General features: G+C 32.6%; 1 protein-coding gene across 1 annotated transcript in view; it reads right to left on the minus strand.

Moving 5' to 3' along the window:
* Window positions 1-643: 643 nt before the first annotated feature.
* Window positions 644-18,796, minus strand: part of LOC143200521 (uncharacterized) — a 182,831-nt gene continuing 164,678 nt past the window's right edge. Inside the window, exons 10-12 of the mRNA XM_076410960.1 lie at window positions 7,431-7,653; window positions 1,786-1,951; window positions 644-1,712 (exon numbers count right to left, since the gene is read on the minus strand). Coding sequence (XP_076267075.1) covers window positions 849-1,712; window positions 1,786-1,951; window positions 7,431-7,653 — 1,253 coding nt within the window. The 3' untranslated portion in view covers window positions 644-848. The remainder of the gene's footprint in view (window positions 1,713-1,785; window positions 1,952-7,430; window positions 7,654-18,796) is intronic.

An 18,796-nucleotide genomic window follows, 5' to 3' on the forward strand; every position in this document is an offset into this window, starting at 1 on the left:
ACTTTACGCCTCGAAGACTAACACTATGCCAATGTCAAAAGTTTGGTTATAGAAAAAACACAGCCCTACTCGTGACGTCCCAAGCACTACTGAGAATATTCAAATATTTCTAACACTAGGGACGCGCAAGCCGGCGTAGTTTAGTCAATCTACGAGACCACGATGATTTTTAATATATCTTATTCTTAGTTCGTACGACTACCCGCTCAGTTTGTTTATATATTTTGTGTCACCGATCTGACGGCTATACCAGGTTGCTTGATTTGGGCGTTTTTCGTTTTATTGGAATATATTTAATAGTAGCGTATATTACACAAAATTATTGAGCCTAAAATTTCTTCCTTGATATAGGCTTTAACCGTTCCAAATTTCACGTCTCCCAGAGCCCTTGTTTCTTCAAAAAGGGAAAAAAGGGAAGCAACATTTTCTCTGAGCCGATTAATATATAGATTCTTAACAATCAGAAATAAATATATGAAAATATTCCTAACATGTTTATATTTGAATGGTCCTTGTATACTTGAATATTAGCAAAAAAAAATTAATGAACATATCTTCACCATTCAAAATAATCGCTTGTTTTTGTAGCTCACAACAACGGTAAATATTTTAAAACGTCTGGAATATAAAAACTCCCACCGGAGCAAAGTGAAACTTTGTTTTTATTTACAACACAACAGTATTATTTAATCATATTTTACATTATAAACATTGAAATTTATTATATGTACATATTAAATACAGAAAATGCGTTTTTTTACATAAGCATAATTTTTATCTTACTCTTTTTGTATTTTTTTGTATTTGTATTTCAAATATTAACATTAGGATAATATAAAAACGTTTGTTTATTCTTCAGCTTCATCTGATTCAGCACCGGGAACGTCCTCGGCGATAGCTTGAGGTTCTTCGTCGTCATATTCATTCTCGTCACCTGCAGCTGGTGGGGGACCAAGATCAGACTCTAATAATTTAGCTTCAGCTTCTAATGCATCGAGTTCAGCCTGAGCTCTTTCCAGTTCAGCCAATTCTTCTTCTTGGCGTCTAAGTTCCTCCAGTTCGGCTTGTCTGGCTAGTTCGGCTTCATCAACTTGTGGTTCTGTAGCCGGGTCGGTCACTTCTGGTTCTGGCTCAGGCTCCGGTTGTGATTCTGGTTCCGGTTCAGGTTCGGCTTCTGCTTCGGCAGCAGGTTCTTCTGATTCTTCTACGGGTGGTGGTCCCAAATCTGACTCGAACGCTTTAGCTTCAGCTTCGAGGGCATCGAGCTCCGCTTGTGCTCTTTCAAGTTCAGCAAGTTCCTCTTCTTGTTGTCTGATTTCGGCTAATTCTGCCTCACGCTTGGCTTCTTCAGCTTCAAGGCGAGCCTCTTCAGCCTCGGCGGCTAGTTCTTGTTCCTTCCTTTCCAATTCGGCCAATTCCTCTTCTTGACGTTTCAGTTCCGCCTGTTCGGCTTCCTGGCGCCGTTTCTCCTCTTCTTCGGCTTCGCGCTTGGCTTGTTCCGCTAGTTCAGCCTCTTGTCTCGCCAGTTCGGCAAGCTCTTCCGCTTGTCGTGCGAGTTCGGCTTCTTTTTCCTCCTCGGCCTTTCGGGCCAATTCCTCCAGTCGCAGTTGGGCTTGGAGGGCTTCCTCGGCTTTGGCTTCCTCGATCCTACGTTGTTCCTCCAGACGAGCTTTTTCGGCTTCCTCTTCTTGTCTCTTCCTCTCAATTTCGGCCTTGAAATAAACATTGGATTAATAAACAATATCAAATTATACACGAATGATCGTCAAATTTGTTTAATTATACCTGTTTTCTTGCTTCTTCTTGTCTGGCAAGTTCAGCTTGTTTCTCTAATTCGGCGGCTTTTTCGGCTGCAGCTTTAGCAGCCAACTCTTCTTGTCGGGCTAAGTCGGCTTTTCTCGCTGCTTCTTTGGCAACTGCTTCCTGGCGAGCTTGTTCTTCGGCTAGAGCTCTGAAATATATATTTTCAATTAATTAAATTAACATAATCAAATAGACTATTAATATAAATTAACATTATTGCTTTCGACTACAGTTAAGTATTAATTTTGAGTTGCGGCGTCTGCTGTATAACTTAGTCTCACTGAAATCACATTCTATCCTCACCAATATCATCCAATCTGAACCAAAATAAATCAATTGTTGGCGTGTGTTCACTTGTCTCTACGGTAATGGCTCAACAACGTCGTTTTTGTAAAACTATGGATTAATGACGCCTTCGACACAAATTCGGCACTAAAAAGTAAATTTGTCTTGATTCATAACCACCTGGCGAACCTTGTGTGCGTTAGCATTGTTTCATATAGGTCAATTATACTTGGATGGTTATTATGGCATTGTTGATTCTATTGGAAATATGTTAATTCATCCGAAAATATGCCTCATCGTTAAAATTTATTTTTCAGTCAAAATTCATATACTACTTTTAATAAAAATTTTATCATTTATATGTTCTTCCCAACTTTCCATGGTGACTGATATAAAGCCAAATTTGTAAAATTTTGCAAGGAAATAAAAAAACATATATCCTTTGCTTTTTTTTGATCTATCGAGATTTATAAAATATTTATATCCACATCGGTATCAACATTTGGTCTATTTTTCTTGCCAATTTTGTAAGTCTGGAAAACGATATAACCTAATAAGACTAAATCCAACAACTACTAACAATATAGTAATGGATTTTTTATTTAATTGTATAACTAAATGCCTAATTCATAAGACCCATGGCAAAAAGGAAAAACGCAGCGATTATTTGAAATATGCAGATGTTGGATAGTATGTAATTTAGAAACTATAATAGATAACTGAATTTAGTGAACGATTACGTAATCAGCATGCCGAAGAGTACTTAGTGTGTAAATTAGGACTAAATCCGTAATTCATAAAACCAATTTTCAATTATGTCGAATAAGGGAAAACGGAACTATAACTTCTGCAAATTCTTATGTAGTAATTAATATATATTACTCCAGGTATACTTCACGAAACTAATGCCATTTTCTTTTGGTATTTTGATCATGAGTGAATCAACGGAGCTAATTTTTAGTCACTTTTATTTAATTATTTAAAGTCTAGCTTAATTTCATTACCCTTTTGTATACCACAGAACACTTCATTATCATTCATATAGCATTGTTATTTCCTCCATTATTAATAAAAGTGTCTCAAATGTATATTTTAAATTATCTGGTTTCATAACTAACACAGTTTCAGATTATTATCTGATACCAATATGTCGGTTTTCTTGGGAAACTCCTACGAGTTCACCTCATTTCTGTTACCAGCATCACGTTAGACAAAAAGCAAAACACATTAGAACCAAAATAAAACAACTATACTGGTTAGTCGGAAGATACTCCCAACTTGATCTAAAATCAAAGAGGTTGATCTATAATACAATTATAAAGCCAATTTGGACCTATGGGGTGCAAATATGGGGTTGCACTAAAAAGTCAAATCAGTTAGTCATACAGCGCTGTCAAAACAAGATTGTTCGATTTATTACCAATGCCTATCGCTATGTAACCAATGAAGAACTGCACGATGACCTGGAAATCAAATGGATTTGGGAAGTTGTGCAGGATTTCGCATTGAAACACGAAAGAAGATTACTAAATCATTTTAACGTGGAAGCAATACAACTGCTGGACAGCGCACAGGATTTCAGGAGATTGAAACGAACAAAACCATACGAACTTGTCTGAACATTTAGTGTGTATTATTAGTGTAAACTATAGCTATAAGTTAATAATTAATAAATAATTGTAATTTTATAATTGAGGAATACATACTGATTTCTCGCACTCGTCTTTCTTGTTAATTAATCCAAGCACATAGGAAAAGTAGTAATAAATTAATTGTAATAATAATAATAATTAAGATTGTACTAAGCGTATCTAATAAAGATGTTATAAAAAAAATTAAAAAAATTCTGTTACCACTGCCAAATTCTGCGATTTAATAAGCTAGCAAGCCGCCAACTATGGAACTAAAAATTCGATGGCATATTAATATGTCCTCTTTTGTAATTAATTTGGAAATCCTAGACAACAAAAAGTTTAAGCCAAACAGCATATTGCGTGCCGCAAAATGACTGAAAGGGCGTACAGAATGTAATTTCATTACTACACACATATATAGAGCATACATATAGAGTTTAAAAAGTGATATGAAGTAACTCTCTTCGGTTCTTAAGTAGGTCCATATTCGGATTTGTTCGTAGATTATCTCTAAACCGGCAAAATAATAAGATTTGATTATTATAGTAAACTATTGAATAAATATGATGTAAAACCGAATACACATATGCACATGCACACTCAGGCAAAACAAGAAAGAAAGAATCTCAAAAATCAGTGAAATGGAAAAACAAAAAAAAATTCATAAATTGGAATATTGTGGGTATAATACCAACAAAAACTTTAGCACAGTAACATCCAAAATAGTTAATATTTTTATAAAATGTAGAAACTTATTAACTGTTAGAAAAAAATAGTAACCACAATCATTGAAAAATATTTCCTTGCCATAAAATCTATCCAAATTATTAGATTTCCTTAATCGATATTTATTTTAAAATTAAATTAACACAACTGACATCTAATGTCCTAGTAAGATATATTCTCGTGCTTTGAGATCAAAGAAACTAAAAATTGGCCAATGTCAAAAAGATACTTATATACTTATATCTGCCTTCATTTTTTATATTTTTTGTGTTTTTTTTTTAAAGTAGAATTTGAAAGAAGGTAGTTACTTTTCATTATTATTTCCAAGTGTAGTTGTTTTTTAGTTATCATTCCGAGTTATCTCAAGGGAGCCTGTTTATTTATAAACATAGTAAGGCAAGGAATTGCTATTGTTTTATTTTCGGGATTAAACGCCAACGCTCTCGGATTGTTGCGTTAACTAAAGTGATTCGGCCCTTTCAGAACGATGTGTAAACATTTCTGAATTAATTTACGAACTAATTAAATAAGAACACATCAGAATTGAGAGAATTTATTATGCCGTGTATTTTAGATAGAGAGTTTCGGCTATTGCGTGTGACTAAATTGAGCGTAAAATTTGACTCGCGTTTATTTTCTACGTGCTCCTATTTTGTTTTATAATTTTGCAGTCAAACAGAAGGTATGCTACTTTAGAAAGCATCTGAATTTCGAATATAACATATTGATATTTTATCTGTTAATGTTCGATAAGTTTCTTTATATTTCGGTAATTTTTATTATACCCAACAATATAAAGTAATATATTGTATCTCTAGTGTTTTTTTTTTCTTGTTCCAAGATTACCAGCTAGAACCAAATGGTATTTTTCTGATGTCGCTTCGGGTACGGGACAGTGAAGTGTTTTGCGGGCGAGAGAGACCCTGGGTTACGACTAGGATTGTCGTAATTGGTTATCTACCAAGGTTTCTGGATGGGTAGGAATTTGAAGTCTGTCGCGAATAGCGTCGGAATTGTAACCTGTTGTGCAGTAAGCTGTATCATCTGCATAAAATGATGTGTGGGAAAGTTTGTGGAGTGGGAAATCAGCCATGTAAAATTTGAACAGGGCAAGGGCTTGTGGAGCACCTTGCGGGACTCCTGCGGAGATCGGTTTTCGAGAGGAGAATGCGTCACCGATCTACGCTTGAAAGGACCTACCGTCCAAGTACGAATCAGTCAGAGAGATTAGGTTATTTGGTGATTGAAAGTTTTGGAAACATCTAAAAATATGGCTTCAGTTTTTCGACATTTTGTTATTGCCTGGTGGATTGTTGCTGCGACGCGAGCGGCTTGATGAAAGCGTGAATGTTTGGCACGGAAACCGAGTTGTTCGTTCGGGATTATGTGGAATGTGTCTGTCAAGTTGTTTAAAGCGTGTAATATCGCTTTTTCGGCCAGTCAGATGGATTGGACTTGGTTTTCTTTTTTGTAATGACAGCGACAAGCGCATGTTTCCAGTTCTTTGGGAAATACTTTAACCTCAAGATGGAGATGATGGTGTTGGCTAGCTCTGATAGTTGCTTGCTAGTGAGATTTTTCAGATGGTCTACTGTTATCCTATCTGGGCCTGGAGCTTTTTTAGAAGACAAAAGTTTTATCGAGAGCTGAAGGTCTCTGAGACTATGCTCCTCAAAATATATACTGATTGGAAGTTTTTACGTTTCAGAAAGGGGATATTATCGTTTATGATGGACAACGTCTTTTGAGGTGGGCCAAGAGATGGATTGCATTTCATTCGATTCTCGAACGAATTAGCGAGAAGCTCGGCTTTTTCCGGATTTATGAAGGTGATGTCCGTGGGGGAACCTTTAGAAGAGGGATTGGTGGCGCGCCAGAAGTCATAAGGGTCAGTGGGATTGCCTAGATTTTGAAGAAATGAATCCTATTTCCTCTCATTCCAGGCTTTAACCCTGTCCCTGATTTCTCTGATTGCGCACTGTGCTACGCATTATCCTTAGGATCCAGAGTGGTGTGAGCTCTTCTCGCTGATCGGTTCTTGTACCTGATTATTTCTTTTATTTCTCTAGGGATTTTAAATTGAAAAGGTTCAGGGCTGGTTGTTTTAGTAGCTCTGTCTGCGGCTGATTGAATATCTAGAGTGAGTTTGAAAACTGCTCTAGATCATCTGGAGAATTTATACTTGGGATAGGTCGTGTACGCTGAAGCTCGGGCTGAAACAGTTTCCAGTCGGTGTATTTCTTGGGTTTGGGGGAGACTCAGGACTCAGGAGAAAATTGTAAAATCTACAAAATTTTTAAAAATAGGAAGAAAACCGATACGACATCGCTGCGGAACTAAATGTACACCATAACAGATTTGAACTATTTTCCTAAGACTGGATGCAAAAGGAAGCTCAATATTTGAGTCCACATTGTGAATTACTGCTGAAACTAAATGAAATCCAGTCATTGTTGAAACTTATGATAACAATCAGTGAAAACTAGATCACATACGATAATATAATATGAAAAATATTGTGTTCAATAACTTATTATTATCTACTCTAATCTGTCCAAGCCATTAACTCTCCACTGTCAATGACTAATGTGATTGCAGCATAATTGGTCAATAAAAAAGACGTTTTCTTCCATCACAATCAAGTTAGACTAGTGATTCAGCAAGGATTGAGAGCGTTAATTAATTTTTTAATTGTATTTTAACAAATTTCCTCTGAAAACATAAAAATAAGATAATTGACTTATACCACAAAACCAATATTTAAATCAAAAAAAAGATATTGGTATATTCAAGCATATTTAACATCCATAACGATATGTGAACGTCGTATTTATCATGCTTTCGATACCACGCAACTCTGACTGGAACAATTAAAAAGTCAAATTTATCCAAAAGTAAAAGGCAATAGTTCATTGAAATTACATAAATATCCCTCAGCATTATTTCACAATCCATATAGTATTAAAATCACAACAAATCTACCTTTCTTCAGCTAACCTAGCTTCTTCCTTCTCCTTTTTAGCCTTGACAGCGTCATCGACCTCCTTGGACGCCGACAACCTCTCCTTCTTCTCCTCTTCGTTAATGAAAGCGAGTCGGGCGGCTCTAGCTTCACGCAACTTCCTGATTTCCTCCTTGTTAGCCTCGTCTACTTCTTCCACTTTAGCTCCGAACTTGCGTGATGGGCGAGCAGGGGATAGTGGTGCTAGCAAATACGAATACATTTAGTTTTGTGTCTTACATGCATCAAGTTATTAAAAATTGTATATATACTATTAAAAAACTATATATTGTTAGGATTTAGAAAACACACAATATTAGGACAAAATCTAGGTATGTAAATAAAAAATGGATATAAGTTTAATGGACGGGACAGGCTATGACATCAATAGATGAAATATGTAATACAAAAACCACATAGAGTGATATTACATTGCAAAAACATGTGCAGTAGATTCAGAACAGTGACAATTCCTATAAATATAACATAACAGTACACAACTTACCTAGACAAAATAACTTAATATTTTTACATACATAAAACATATTTAATAAAATTACTATACAAAATATGCATTTTATTTCTATACAAAATATACATACAAAATCAAACAACAACAAATATATGTTCACAAAGTGCAAGCAGGATTTTAATATAAAAATTTCTTCTAACATCAGTTTCAGGATCTTTTATCAACATTATTTAACATATTGTCATTACATATCCAGGAACCATCCGTTTATGTAATATAATACATGATAGCATATCTGCAGCATTGCGTCGAATATAAAGTACATTATATCATGTGCTATTGTTATAAAGTAATATAAGTTGTTAAGTAATATATAATTTCTGTTAAAATTGTCTCAGTATTTTCAAATATCATTCACATACAGGTGATCATCGACCAGGCATGCTTGTTTACGATCTATAATATATTTCAATACATACAGTTCAGTGGTGACTCCTGATAAAACTTTTAAGATGTTCTGCAATTTTCGCAAAAAAAACTTACCTATTTTTTATAAATTAAGTCCATCCTATGTTCTTTTCTGTTCGAAGAATTGGTAATCACTTTGTCATTAACATTGTTTATTTAGGAGATAAACTGTTTGAGCTGTAAAGCGATCTAGGTATCATTGAATTTCTGAGAATCGTTATGATGCGCTTAGTGTTAAGAAACACCTTTCGGCTTCTGATGTTGCCATGGGAGTTTTTACCGCGATGACTAATAACTGTCTAGTCTCCTCCAATGCGTCTACTAGATTGTTTCCTATTCAAAATTTAATATTTTTTCCTTTCTTGAATAAATAACTGACAGTTATGTTTTTTATCGTTCTTTATCAAGTATATCAAGTATGGGATAAAAGGTATATACGGAAGTGAGTTTGTCCTCACGAAATTTAGCGCAGTACTCTTCAAAGTATTCCGAAAAAAAAAATGATGCATGTACTAGATGCTCTTTAAAATGAAATCGGTCTTTTGCACCATATATTATAACATCACACACGTGTAAACAGAAATTCGGCGATCAAATTTATTGTTGCCTGGACGATTGCTTTTATTTTCTGGTGGTTCATGACTTATTATCTTCGATGCTTCTAATGATGGTATCAATATTGTTTTGAACTTTAATAATACTGCATTCGAAATTGTCTGTAGCGTCTCTTATTCCTGAGGGACGATTTTTCTTATGCTTCTAATGCTTGGATGCCTGCGTGTTGGCTGCTCATCGCTGCTCCTCCATCATAGCTTTATGCGATCTGTTCGTTAGGTGATTTTTGACTTAAAGGATATATAATGCTTAAAATTGTTTTCCTAAGTATTTCTGCATCACATTTTCCAGAAACTAAGTAGTTCCAAAAATGCTCAATTGTCTCACCATCGCGAACATATCTAATAATAACTACCAGTTGAGATTTTGCAACAACATTAGTTGTTTCGTTCATCATGATCGACAAAATTTAAAAATTATTAATTTTTTCAATTATTAATTCACGACAAATATCGTCTAAGCGTTGCTAGAGTACACTGTAACAGATCGTTCTATAATTCATTGGAGGTACCTTTAAATACTGTAGCATTTTTTAGATATTCCCTTAGAATTGCTATCACGTCGAAAAATGTATAAGTCCACGAAATAACCCCGGATTCTGGGAAGTATCCGGACATGATGAGAGATGTTCAAGAAGTACACGATAGCCAATTCAATCACAATCACAATTATAAAGATGGATTTTAGAGTGTTCATGTCTTTTTATTTTCAAACTTAAGTGCTCTAGATCGGTGACCCCTATATCCATCCAAGGTTTATCGCCACCAATAACTAAGCAGGGAAAACAATACAAAAGCATATTTTGTTACATCAACAAATCCATTAGCTTTTAAATAAATATCTATATTAAATTTACGGATCTAACTTTTCCATCTAGACATGTACCAATTTATATTCACTAAATTGTACATGATTATATGCTAATAATACGATTACCATTTTGATGGTGAACTGTTTTTTAACTGCGTTATTTTTTTAAACACAACAAAGTAGCATGAAAAAAATTAAAGTTGATGAGTACAAAATGATTTGGATGGTCACAGTCCAGAAGATATTGTATCAGTATCTTTTAAAACAATAAATAAAAAAATAAATTTACTAAGAAACACATTGGGTCATATGGTGGAAAAATTAAGGACTAACATCTTGATACCCCAGTGATATGATAAATTCTGTCTAGAGAATAACATTGGTGACTATTTTCTAAAATTCATTCTATATTTTAGGTAGAAAATATTTTAGTCTCAAAGACCTTTTTGAATAAAAATCGTTACAAATAGAAGGGATGCGAAAGAAGCCAAAAACCAATTGTTGAGTACAGTAAACCGCTGATTATTTTTACATGTTGATGTGTTTGATACAGTTTACAATATTTTTAAATATTATTATTTTTTACGCTATTGTATTATTTCAACATTATTTCGATTGCTATTTCTAATACTTGCACAACTTTCACATATGTTCCGAACAATAATATATTGAAAAGTAATATTCTAATAATATTTGGTAATTTTTTTTATTCCTAACAATTATATTATTTTTTATTCCTAACAATTATATTATATCAGATTATTATTATTTTTTGACCAGTTGAGCAATATTTTTGTGCTACGAAGGGTATCAATACGTATAAAGAATAGAAAATTGTTTCTATAAATATAATTCCCTTCAATTCATTGACAAAGAAGAAAGACATAGCTCATATTTTTTAAAACATTATTTTATTTTTATGATATGTTTAATTTTATTGATAATTGCTTAATTAAGTTAAATAATATTTAGATATTAAACAGGCTTTGTCAATCAAAAACATCTTTATTGTAATAATTAAATTACAAAGACAAAAACAGTGTAATTTTCTCGAAACAAAAGCATATGCCCTTCATAATCCTGCCAGTTTTTCTCGCTCTCGCTCAAATTTGTTAACCCAATTAACAGCAGGACAAGACTCCGTTCATCGCCCAGCGCTGGAAGTTATGTGGCAAACAATGGAACTAAATAATATTCATGCGTACTGCAACTTTTAGCCAATTTTGAAACTTCTTCGACTCAAACTGTTTGCCGAATTCAGTTCTGCGCATGTATATTTTTTATTTTCTATGTTCATTCGCCCCGAATATTCAGGTCTGTACCTACCATTATGTTACTGTTTCAGTACGAAAGCAGATTGACAAGCCAGAGACTTCTTGAATGAAAGATACTTTTTTCACAAATAAAGAATTTTTGCATAACGTAATCTACTTATAGTTAAATATACTTATGTCAGTAACGTTTAGAATTTTTTATACCCTCTAATAAACAGGAAATAGTCGCTGGGTGATAAATCTGGTGAATATTAGGTCGAGTGTGTGACGCATAGCCATTTCATATCCAAATATTCAAGTAAATGTGATATACGTACTTGGATGAGATGCCTAGAGCCTCAGCAATCTCACGTATGTTTGGTCATTCCATGGATTTTATCAACAATTTCGAGCGTGACGACCTCCTTAGGGCGACCTAAACGATCAGCATCACTTGTGCTGGCACAACCGCAGTGAAACTGAAAAAAAGTACTTCTTAACCATCAAAACTGATGATGCAGATTTTCCATAATATTTATCAAGCCTTTACTTGGTTTATATGATTTTTTGTTCATTAGCAGACGGAAATCCCTTTTTTCAATTTTTGTGAAACATTTGTGTGACTCTCTGCTATAAATAATACAATATGATATAAATATAGGATGCAGATAACACAAAATCTCACAGTTGTCTCTTTATAGATGACATTTGAGACAGTCACTGACTTATCAAACTACCTTCGTAGTAATTATCGTGAATAATTCTACACACGATTTTGGCATAATTCTCTATTTCTATTGACAATATAAAGTTGACAAACCGAACAACAAGTCAAACAACAAAAACATTTCAGACGATAACAGTATACGATCTTATAATACAAAAAAATCGACAAATACGCAACCAGACATCACATTATAATGAAAAATCCAAAAAATATAAATGTGTTTGAAATAAATCGTTTCTGATAAATTTAACTTACCCGAAGATACTGTTCACAGATAATGTCTTATTTTTTGTTCTAAAATAGGATATCTGATATAACAGCCTGTGAAAAAACAAACATTTTATTCTTAATACTATTTCTGATTATGAACTGTCGCATATTTTAAATTTATTATTTTCAAATATGTTTTAACCCCCTTAAAATGTTAGGTAATAAATTTGCATCCAATCAAAAATAATTCACTTAAAATTATGCACTAGAGTTAGTCAGGTTTCAATGGTTCTTATTTGCTTATATACGAGGGTATTCCAGAAACTGGTTGATCAAATAAAACAATCGAAAAATTAACATGTTCCTTAAGTTAAGGTTAATGATTAAATGATTTTCTGAATGTTATTTAATATATTCTCTTCAAACCACTCTCAATTATCTTAATCTATGTCTTTTTTAAAAAGAATCTACGATAACAGAATTCGTTCACTTTCTATTCGACAGATGTCCAAACAATTGTAATCTGCGTCTCTGGTCTTGTTCGTCAATTATGCACTTATTGTCCCATCTTAATTTACATTTACAACAGGATATTGGAGAGAAATGTATAGTAATAAAAAACTTAGCAATTAGCTGGCTTCGTTTGCGCAATGGTCAAGGCGACAGGACGATGATTTGTTTTTGATTGTAATTGTAAATGTCCTTATAGGCAACAGTGGAAAATCTGACAAAGAATAACCATCCCAATCACGCCAGTAACCAGGCGGGGTAAGACCGGATGACTTCTGGGATGGTCTCTAAGTTGGTCACTGACCAGTCTTGTCCAGATAAAAAATCGTTGATAAAAAGGAGATTAAAATATATTTTTAAAAAATAACAATTAAACAATTTAAAAATTTTTAACAGAACATTCAGCTTCCAAAGCTCAAAGTAGGTGCTAATATAAACAGTCGAAAGTAACAACGAAAATCAATCAAAACGATAATCGCATATTTTCCACATCTATTGCAATCCACCATAAACTGGCAAAGTACCAAAACAACCGCGATATTGTGTACATCAAACCAGCTATTCTTGAATAGCTTCTTAGCGAAAACCCAATGATACATTAACTGTATTTCACCATAGACAACCTTGAGACTGGTGAGGGACTAAAATTATGGATTCACAATTCAATACTCAATATATATTAATATATTATAACTCAATATATTATTTTATAGAAAAGGATTTTCATTAAAGCAAGAGGTAATGAAGTATTTTGCATGTTTTCAGAAAACCGCTGTGGAGTCATATTTTGAATGTTGGTTAGAGTAAAGATTTTGCGAAAATATGGTGAAAAAGTAGGTACACTTTTTTACTTTAAAAAGGCATTTTATACGTTGGTACAATGTATATTAATAAAATTATTTTCCATCTTTTTTTCTTCTACTCTTTCTAGTAACGTGGGAGTACTGTATGAAAAGAACGATGTTGGTTTAGCAACTATTCAATCATCAATCCATTTTCGCATTTCTTCTGCATTTGGAAACCGTATGCCAGCCAAGCCATGCTGTATCGGTCTAAATAAGTATTACTTAGAAGCCCGTATGTGTGGTAAGTACGATAGGGGCAGCAGAACTACCCATTTGAGCTCAACAGTGTATTCCTCATAACAAGAGGATGAGCATGCGCAAAATATATTATTCTCTATTGCTTGTTTTGTTTTGAATAATATGACGTTCGGTTTTCATCAACATCTGAAATTTCATTCGGTTAATACAATACAACTTGCTGATCCAACCATGTGCACATCAAAATGTTTATGTCCATGAATATTCCGCTTCTTCCACCCGCTAAACAATGAAATCGCGTTGTTGAAAGAGTTCAAAATGCGTTTTAAATTAAATTGCATAGTAAGCACTTTATTTGCTTTTGTATCTTTTGCATCGCGTGTAAACGTCTGTAAACAGTTGATTCATCGTTAGCCAAGGCATTCCAAGATTTTTTGACAGATTATGGTGGATTTTCGTTCTGTATATCTCAAAATTCATTGCCTTCAAACTTTTTTGGTCTTGTTCTTTCTCATTGATATAAAAATCACCATTTTCAAATCGCCAAGCCAATTTTCAATAAGCCAACAATTGACTTACTATAACGTAGAATCAATAAAGTATTTGGTAGGCTATGGCTGCAGATTTCTTTGAGTCAAATAACAGAAATAGTGAATGACGGTAATACAAGTTTTAGTGTTCTATAATAGGGACTATATACACTGAATAACTCAATAATTCTAAATGGAAAAATTGTTATTTTATGTAAAGAAATGTAAAACTGCATTTTCAGGAATAGTTGATCAAAATACATGCAAGCACCACGTTTTTAAGATAATTTCAAATTCCATAGTAAACTAAAGAGTGTTATAAAACATATTCAGGTATTTTTAACTCTGCATCACTGGACAGGAAAAATTAACAAAAATACCTTTATTTTAAAATAGTGTTTTATATAATTATCTATTCTGTATGGTACTACAAAAAGATTTCAATTAGTTGGACGGAATATTTTTGAGTTCGTACTTGCCAACATTGCCTACTTTTCATCACTACTACAAATATAATTGTTTTACCTTGCTCTAAAAAAGAACGTTACATAATTATTTTAATTTTATTTTTAAAACTACAAATATTTCAAAGATTATAGAGAATTTGAGTGATTATCACAAAATGACACCTAAACTCGGGTATTAATATTAATACAAAGTCTTATCGACGGGCTGTTGTGCTATTTACTAGTATGTCTAGCTTTAAAGAGTGGTTATCCCTTAAGGGACAGTTGCGGCTTCTGAAATTAAAATTAATTAGACGACTTAATAGATAGAGGGTTTTAACCCCGGCCTTAATTACTAAGCACGCTTCGGCATTCATTAAAAGATCTTAGGAAGACTTGGACAGACACAATAAAATAAAATAATGTGAAAAGCTTTTAAGGGTCCCAATTTTTAACTAATTTATTTTTTAAATTAGTTTATGTTTCTTATGTCAGACCAAGTATGTGTATATTTTTAACACTTTCAATAATTAATAGTAATGAGCTATTATTTTTCACTCTACAGTTGGATCTTCAAAAAAAAAAAAAAATATATATATATATATATATATACATACATATATATATAATACAAGTTTTCCAGAACAAAGGCCTGAGAAGTATTATAGGTCCACCGAGATATTACAGGACTGATTATTTACATCAAGACCTTCACATATCGATTGCCACTCAACGAGTTCAAAGTGTTTGAGATAAGCATTTTGAAATGAGATTAGTGAACCCCAATGTGCTTGCTTGCTAGTCCGTTAAATATGCGACATATTAGTGAAATATATAAACTAAAACGTTTAACACCATTTAACTAAAACGTTTAACACCATTTGATTTGATTAATATATTAGGATACATGTAGACTTTAAAGTGATATTTTATACAGGAAATCATTTTCGAGGCAGAAGAATCTGATGATGACTGCGTGTTGGATAGTAGTGATGATGAATATTTTCCCCCGAGTTAGGCGGCAGCTTCGGATTGGATGATACAGATAATTAACATTTCTATTTTCTCTTTTGTACGTTGATAGTTATAAAGTATTTTATGTTATATAAATTTCATATTTTATTCATAATAGATGATGAAATTGCACTCAATAATGAAGATAAAGACCAGGAAGTTGAAGATAAAGAAAATGAAGATGGAGAGGGTGAGGATGAGAGGAAGAAAGTATATTAGAAGCGACGGCGTCTGGAATGACAGCAAAAGATGGTACTCAGTGGGCTGCGACATCACCAAGTGAACATCAAGCTGGGAGGCGTAATATTGTTCGAGAGAGATGTGGACCTAATAGGAACACCAACATGCTGTCAAATCTAGATACGTTAAACTAGACAATTATGTTTGGTATGTGAGAACCCTATTTGCGACGAACACTGTATTACTCAACGAGTTCAAAGTGTTTGAGATAAGCATTTTGAAATCAGATTAGTGTACCCCAATGTGCTTGCTAATCCGCTAAATATGCGACATATTAGTGAAATATATAGGCTAATAAATCACTTAATGAAGATTATACATTACATGTATATAATAGTTATGATAACAAATATTTATTGCCTATTGGAGCCATTGTTAAACGACTAACGGTAATAATATAAAGAATAAATCTCTAATCTTAGGTACCTTACACAGCCTCTAAATTATAGAGTTTGGCTATGTGTCACCTAACCAACAAATTCAAAGGGTTGTCACAAAGTTACAAAAAAGAAACTAAAATAACAACATAGGTAATAAGTCCCACCTATGTTTACCAAATACAACCTTGACAATATATGAATAAGCAGTTTTCAAATGCAAAACGATATCACATCACAGAAAAGGCTTTATTGTGAAAATGTCAATACTTTTATACTACAGTTCTAAACATAAAATATAATTTTATCATCATATTAAAAATTAATTTTAAGAGATTATTCCTAATAAAATTGTTTGACACTACACTGAAGCAGACTAACATTTATTGGGCAAGGAAGCACGGAGGCAATACTAGAGCACGACACCGTTTCGCATCATTTTTCGCCACTCGTGAAATCTCCTTTAAAATGAGATAAAAAGTTCTCCCTCATCTGTCATATTCGCCAGATTTGGCTTCATGTTACATTTGTTTCGATCAATGCTATATCAATACCTCATCAATAATATTCATGATACCTGAGTGATAGCCCAAGTTCAGAGAAATCAATCGATAATACATTAAAGATACGTTCATTATCTTTTTTATAAAAAAATTAATTTAGTAGAGAGGACTAGTGTTTTAGTATGGAGTAGAAATAATTTTCAATAACAAACGATGAAAAGACGTAAAAAATTCTGTCGCATTCATTCGCCCTAACATAGCAATCACTCTACATCGTCGGTTTAGAGCAAGATCAAGTAGGATACGACATGTTATTTGGCCGCTGATTTTTAAATTTCACAAGGTGCGTAAAATAGTATTTTTTCCTAAACAAAATTAGGGCTAAACAGTGTAACAGTATATTTTATTTATAATATATAAGTTTAATTTTGTATTTTCCAAATAATTGTTTGTAAAGTAGGACTTGTAAAGTACAAGGTAAAATTTATTCAGGTATCATATTCAGGTACTAGTATTTAAGTGGCTAGATATCTGTTTGTAGTGTTGGTTTATTTTACTTTTTCAGAATGGCAACGACAACATCAAAAGAATCAACGAAAAATGGGGATGTACAACAAATGGTTAAAGCCACAAAAATGATTCTCGAGAAGAAAATGGGTACCATCAAAAAGCAGCAAAAACTTTCAAAGTACCAAGAAAAGATTACACAGACATTGAGCCAGATGCCATAATAGATGCAAAAACCAGACACTGTAGATGTAAAATATATGTTCGCCAGCAACTTCTTTCAGAAAACACAAGCGAAGAACTATGTCTTAAATTCTTGAGATGCGGGTTTTGGGCACTTAATGACTCTGCAGGACTACAATTTTATACTCGTATCTTCTTAATAGATGTGCATGATATGAATGTTGTTTTCTTAGAATATACTTAGGTTCTACATTTATAGCCCGTATTTGAGTAACTATTCCATATTTACCATCTATGTTGCAATTTGGCAATTTGTAATGGTGAATTTTAATAATATAGTTTATCAGGAGAAATATAAAACTGTTACTGTATTCTATATATTTACTGTATGATATATATATACATAATGTATAACAAAATGTCCATATTTAATTATTTTCCTCTACTCAATTTAATAAGACATAGGGTCATGAAACTCTGGTCTTCAGTTCATTCATGTTCCTCTGCTAAATAAAAATATTTCCCAGGTTTCATTTTAATGACATAATCTATTTTTCGTTTAATATTCCTGTATAAAAAGTTCTAAACAATATTACTTTAAGATAAAAAAAAACTTTTTGAATGCATCAATACAAACTCCAACCAAAAGAAACAATTTATTTAAATATAATATTATAAGTTGTTTCGTTATATTATAATATATTTTTTTATTTAGTGTATTTATATCATTAAAATGTATTAATAATATGTATGAGATAATAAAAACCATAATTGCTAAATGTTTAATTTCATTTTAAATACGATTATCAATGTTGTATATAAAAATTTGTTTTAAATTTAAACCATCACCATCAGGTATAAATTAATGTTAGTTTATTACATGAACTCTGGTGACTTTTTCATAAAAAATTGATTTATTGAGAAAAATTAGTACAATTGCTTTGAAAAGATTCGAGGCAACATTTTCAGACAATTTGTATGGTAGTCACTTTTTTTTTGATCATTTCGATCGCACGTAAACATTTAGAAACAGTTGTCATCATGAAACAGAATCATCGATTGCTACTCAGTTGCTAAGCTATCTTAAAAATTTTTTGAGTATTTGATTTTAGTTTCATTTAAAAAAAAAAAATGTCACGATATGACATATAATAAAATAAATCATTTCATTAATACATTTCCATTTAAAAACACAAATATATAAAACTAACAACAACAAATTATTATGTTCAATTATCATAATTGCATATATATTATTGTCCACTGTATCTTACATCTGCCATCATATTAAATATATTTCTTCATTATATAATAATGTAAACATATATCTGAGATATATAACTTATTGGAGCCATAGAGTCGCCCAATTAAATCCATTCTGGCAAAGTTTTTTTTCGGATGTTGGAGAGAAGAAAGAAATTTCCAGACTATTGGTGGCT

This window comes from Rhynchophorus ferrugineus, unplaced genomic scaffold, assembly GCF_030347505.1.
Source record: "Rhynchophorus ferrugineus isolate W39M unplaced genomic scaffold, kcgeb_rfMv2 rfM8, whole genome shotgun sequence".
In the NCBI taxonomy this organism is placed as follows: Eukaryota; Metazoa; Arthropoda; class Insecta; order Coleoptera; family Curculionidae; genus Rhynchophorus; species Rhynchophorus ferrugineus.